We start from the raw sequence: 6000 nt of genomic DNA on the forward strand, positions 1-6000 counted from the left end.
TGAGCAGTATTGGAGCTTTAACTTATCCAAAGAAGTTCTAACATTTTATCTATAAATAAGCATACTTTGGTGATCAAAGCAACTCACCAAATACTATATACTCTGACTAGTAGGATTGTGGGCTACTTGCAGGTAATTTTTAAAAAATATCGAATAATAATTTGTATATTGTAGTTGTTCAGGGAATTTCCACATCAAATTGATAAACTGGCTCAAATTGAAATGATAAAAACACTAGATTCCCATCTCCATTAAGACAACCAAATATGCTTCAAGAGATGTTTCACTGTATGCAAAATAGAACAGTGACCATTCTCCTTTCTGTATTTTTCAGAATTAAGAGTTCATGCATAACCATCTTAACTCAGGTCTTTACCACACCCCTTTAGCAAACCAATCATTTGATTAGTACCAAGAGATACCAAGCTTCTGGCAAGCAAAGTCAATGGGAAAGGCAGATTCACTTAACCGTGTTACTAACTTAACTGCACTGATTCAGCTAATCAGTGTGGGAGGGAGTTGTAAAATGGGACAAAACTCACTCAATAAATGTCTCACTCAGCAATAAAAAGTTTGGGCTCAGTTGTGATTGTACGTTCAGGACTACCTGTAATTTTGAGGTAAAAGCCCAAACAACAGCAATCTCTTTACCTAATTAAAAAAAGTGATATATCAATAGATAATTTTAAAAGTGATATATCATTGGCTAAAAGCACTTTTTTTTCTGAACTCAGTTGAATAGATGTAACAGAAAGAAATGTTATAACTGCCTTAGAAATAACTGTTATTCCTTGGACATAGCACTTAAAATGAAGATCACTTGATGACAGTATGCCATTGATTATTCCTTATAAAAGCCGTAAGTAAAGATTCTGCAAATCTGAAGATCTACTCCTGAATAAAGGAAACAAACAAGGTATAATCCTGAACTTTAATATGACCCAACCCAACCACACATTCTTATTGCCCAGTAATTCAGAGGGCAGTGACATTGGAATCATAGAAATTCAGTTACTTCATCTGAAAAATGGGTTATTCTGGAGTCAAAAATGTTGCTGTTATTTCTTAATTGATTCTTAAATAAGAATCTCACCTTAAAAATTAAGGGGGAAAGAATATTTGCAGTTCCTGAATCAAACTCTATTATGATTTAACTTATACAAGGAGTGGGATTAAGTCACTTGCAGTAGACTTACAGACTCATAAGAATCTCACACCATACTTTGTGAAAGAGTTCAGTCTTACCTGTACAATATCCAGCACCATCCCAGCAGCTACAGTTCCAAACCCTGCCAGCAGGAATGGAAAAAGGACTTGTAGACCAATAGAAAAAGAAGTCTCTTTGAGAGGAGAGGTTGGTTCTGGGCCCCGGTCTGTACTAGTATCATCACTTTCAGTAGCTTGACTGCCATTTTCCAACAGGGCATCCTCTTCACGTACCCCTTTTGCATTGGCTCGGGATTCAATCACCACCACTTCCATGCCTCCTCCTCCTTCTGGTTCTAAAAAATCAGAAGACTCAACGAGATGTTCTCGGTCGGGACTGGATAGACAGTCAATAGGCCCAGCCACAATGGGCAGCACCACTCCATTGGCATGATGAGCCTCTTTTAGTTCCATCTTAGATGTTATGTTGCACAATTATAAAGTTCTTCTTTATGTAGCACTGAAGACAACTGTTAGGACAGCAGACTTCTGTTTGGGGGGTAAGCTGATATGGCTTTTGGCACATAGAAGCCAAGTCCCCCAACTCTAGTATTCTGTCCTTAATTGAAAGGTTGGCACCTCTAAGAAAAACCCCCATCAAGCACAATTCAGAACTGGAGTTGCCAGACACAGAGCTAGCAGAGAAACTAGAATAGTTTCCAATCAAATCCACTCCGGTTCACCTTTCTTGTAATTTAACCTCCAGCAAGGAATATGCAGCACACTTAAAGCACAATATAAAACACCCAGATTATTGATTTCTTTGGTCTGTAATTTTCCAGAACATAATCCAAAGTGGTGTGCTGATTTCAGGTTCTGTTTCACCGTGAAACTGCTACGAACAGTTCAGCTGCTCTTCAAAGTGGAGAAAAGAGATCCTTCAGTAAGGCACTTTGTATAATAGTCTTTAAAAATAGCATGAAATGAATTTGGATCCAAGCTTTTTTTTAAAAAAAAAACACAAGATTAATAGAATAAAATATGACTTCAGCTTTGTAGTCAGTTTCTACAATTGAGACGTTTGAAGGGAAACAATCAAACTCTTATATTACCTCTTTTCTAGAATGGAGAATGCTAGTTCTGTCAGAGCTGACATGCTGCTATGTGACTCTAGGTGATTATGAAAGGTTGGTTAACATCTGCCGACTCCCAAATCCAAGTTCATGTTCTTGTAGGACAACTAGGTTATTGCTTGCCTGTAAGAAGAGCCGCCCTTTTCTCTGAAAGGGTATCTTGCACTTTACAAGCCACGGCAATTAATTTTTTTATTTAAAGCAGCATGAAGTCCCTGGATAGACTTACACTGCAAGCTTGTCCAATGTTAGCAATGTCAAAGTATTTCATACTCTTCAAGGATCATACTGGTCTCACCTTAAATATAGAAAAAACAGAAAAGACAATGTATTTTTCAACAACTGTAGAAAAACTGTTTCATTTTGTTCTTCCTTCCTGTGTATTAGCTTTACTTTCCCTATGCTAGTAAAAAGCAAAAAACCCTATATACACCCGTATGGCAATATAACAGCAGCTGCAAAGGAAGAGGATCATATGCTTCTGCTGTCAACATCACATCTGCCCAGCCTCTACTTCTCTCTTTTATGTTACATGTCATTTAAGATAGTCATAGATCACAGTCACAGGGCATATTGCACAAATGTATTTCATTTAGAGGATTAGACTATTATAGTATTTGTTGTTAGCAGTGGTGGGTTTCAAAAAATTTTAGAACCTCTTCTGTAGCTGTGGCCTGCTTTGTGGGAATGGCTTGCCAGCCATGTGACTGAGTGGGAGTGGCTTGGCAGTCATATGACTGGGTGGGCGTGGCCAACTTGTAAAATGTAGTGAAACTCACTTAACAACGCTCCTGCTTAGCAACCAAAACGTTGGCTCAGAAACTCTGGCACCCGTAACTCTTTAGAAAAAAAACCCCAGGGGTGTTCAAACTTGACAGCTTTAAGACTTGTGGACTTCAACTCCCAGAATTCCTCCTCCAGTCATGTTGGCTCAGGAACTCTGGCATTGAAGTGTGCAAGTCTTAAAGCTGTCAAGTTACAAGACCCTTGCACCCTTACCCCTTTAGAAAAAAACCCAGGGATGTTCATACTTGACAGCTTTAAGACTTTAAGATTTAGATAGGACTCTTAGAGGCAGACAGGACGATTGGTGAGCCAGCCAATCAGTGAGTGGCAGGTGGGGCAAGCGTGGTGCGGAAGGGCAGGAGGAGGGAGCTGGAACCGGTTCTAAATAGCACAGTAGATTTGTGGAACCTCGTCTGTAGAAGAGGTTAGAACTGGCAGGAACACACCCCTGATTGTTAATGACCTAGTGTAACTTCAGCCAATGAATACTGTTGAAGTTGTAGGTACCTGATAAGCTACATCTTTGGAGCATTTTGAGGACATAAAGCCAAACCGCTGACAGTTTTTCTCTGGAATAAGTATAGAAGTAGGGAAACTTACAGCAGAAACATGAATGTGTTAATGTATGTACATTACTGCCCTCTGCTGTGCTGTGTGTTTGATGCTTTTTACTCCAACAGCTAACAGTTTTGAATAAATTTTGCTTTAGAGCATAAGTTCCACATTCTGTTTTCTGACTCTGATTATAAACACTCTAATCCATGTTTTATTGAATTAACCCTATCTCATAAGCTCATGCAACACACTAAAACATAGATTGGCCACACTAGAAAGGTTGTACCCAAGCTTTACACTGCAATACACTGAGCAACAAATTATTCAACTTCATTTTTGACCAACATGTGTACATACTCAGCTATAACCTAAAAGATCTAACCCATCCCACCATTGTGTTTTGTGGCTTAGTATGCTCTATTAATTCATCCATAACAGTGGCTAAATCATGATTAAGCTAATGTGACTTAGTGCACTATATAAAAACAGCCAGAGTTTCATTATATCAAGAGGGCCAGGTAAGAGTTTCCTTGAACTTTAGTTCCCCAACATTTCATGTAGGTGCACTTCCCCAAATTCTTAAAACAATTTACTGAAGAAATTTAATGAGCTAGTTTTATTCGTGTACAAGGAATCCTACAGATAACAAGTCACTTCAACACACGTATCTCAACATGTTTTTAACTGCTTTATACTAAATTCTAAAAGCAATTATATTGTGTTTAGGTAGGCAATTTTGATATTTTTTCTGAAATCATTCTGAATAGTTTTTTTTAAACTCATTGAATACCAACCATATTGTCAAAGTTATGTAAGAGTATATGAGCTCCCACTGGTCCATGGGCACAATATTTTTGTATTAAATTTTGAAACTGCCAAGCTTCCTTATGTTCTATTTGCAGTTGGCATTACTGATTTATGAAACAAGCAAGCAAAAAACCTGGAAACTTGCTATGCTAGCATAAGCAATAAATAACATGCTCTTGAAAGAAGGCCTTCAAGAGACATTAAATCCAGTTAAAATGAAAGTTCATAAGGAATGAACACTGGGTGGAGACTTGCTCTCAGACAGCTATGTAATCCAACTTTATATTCAAAGAAAGTTGGAATGTGCTATCTTCACCTAGGCTTTTAAGTGAGGGAGAGTCAAACCCCTCACTTCATGGTGTTTGCCATCTTTTCTCTTAATGTCTTTTATTTTACTATAATTGATTGTTGCAAGTCGGCCAGAGATGTGTAGCATACACATTTAATAATTATGTCTGAGTTAGGCAGTGGCTTCTTAATCACTGCTACACAAAATAAAGATAACTTAATAGGCTGCCATCAAGTTTCACAAACACTTTCTGAAAGTGATATTCTGTCTTAGCTCAATGCATCTCCTTTCCTTCCTTTCTTAGTATCTTTTAGCAGACCACATCCTGGGGATCCATCCACAGGCCCTCGATATTTGTGATGACCTCCTTCGGAAAGTCAGATTTACTCTATGTATAATTTAGTTAGAAACATTCCTTAATGCTCCTTATGGTACTCTAATCCATACTGTCAGCATCTTTATCAGGCAATCCAGGGAAAGATCCCTGGTTACTAGAAACACACATCCTAACCTGCTTATCCTTCCTTTTCCCTCTGCCATCAACAAAACCTCCCCTTCCCCAAAGAATTGCACCCCTATAAGTGATACCCATAAGCGACTGTAACCCTCCCCCACCAAAAAAGATGAGAAGAGCCGTCTACTTTTATGGTGACTCCATTTCTTTAACCAGCATCTACAGCCATTATCCAAAATAAATCAAGCTCCCTAGTTGGTTCCCCCCTCCCCGAAAGTCCTGGGTGCAAAGCGAAGGCGACTGAGGAAAAAGAAAGGGAAGCAGGAAGGCGGAAAAAAGCCCACCACTGAATAGCCCACTACAACCCCCCTCCCTTTCCCACTGCTTTATACTTTTAAAGCCTCTTCTGGAAACTGCATCTTTACTCCAACACTTACTACCTTGCCTTAGTTCCACCTGAGCAGCGAATGAGACCTACCTGCATCCCAATTAGGCTTCCCGATTCCACTTCTGGATTCCGCTATCCAAACTCCCCCCTCTCCTTACAACCGCTGTCTTACAATTAAAGCTGGGACCGAGAAGCCGCTGCTGCGAGCAGAGCAAAAGAGGCGGGGGGGAGGCGGGTTAAATATAAATCCCTCCCACATTCGGTGGAGTTGACATCACCTACATCCAATGGTTGTCGACCTGTTTACCGATTATTGGTTCCACACCTCTGACACGAACGACAATTCCAAACTCCTGGAGCGGATTGGTAGCCGTTCCAGCCAACCACAGCAGGGGAGGAGGCGGGCTTTGCAGGGCGCCTTCCCTTCTTGCCGTCAAGAGAG

The 6000-nt window shown here is 39.7% G+C and overlaps 1 protein-coding gene across 1 annotated transcript in view; it reads right to left on the reverse strand.

Moving 5' to 3' along the window:
- The window catches only part of SLC41A1 (solute carrier family 41 member 1), a 29275-nt gene extending 23505 nt beyond the window's left edge, over positions 1-5770 (reverse strand). Inside the window, exons 1-2 of the mRNA XM_032218251.1 lie at positions 5649-5770; positions 1246-2577 (exon numbers count right to left, since the gene is read on the reverse strand). Of these exons, the coding sequence (XP_032074142.1) occupies positions 1246-1620 (375 nt within the window). The 5' untranslated portion in view covers positions 1621-2577; positions 5649-5770. The remainder of the gene's footprint in view (positions 1-1245; positions 2578-5648) is intronic.
- Between the last annotated feature and the right edge of the window lie 230 nt (positions 5771-6000).

This window comes from Thamnophis elegans, chromosome 5 (assembly GCF_009769535.1).
Source record: "Thamnophis elegans isolate rThaEle1 chromosome 5, rThaEle1.pri, whole genome shotgun sequence".
Lineage (NCBI taxonomy): Eukaryota > Metazoa > Chordata > Lepidosauria > Squamata > Colubridae > Thamnophis > Thamnophis elegans.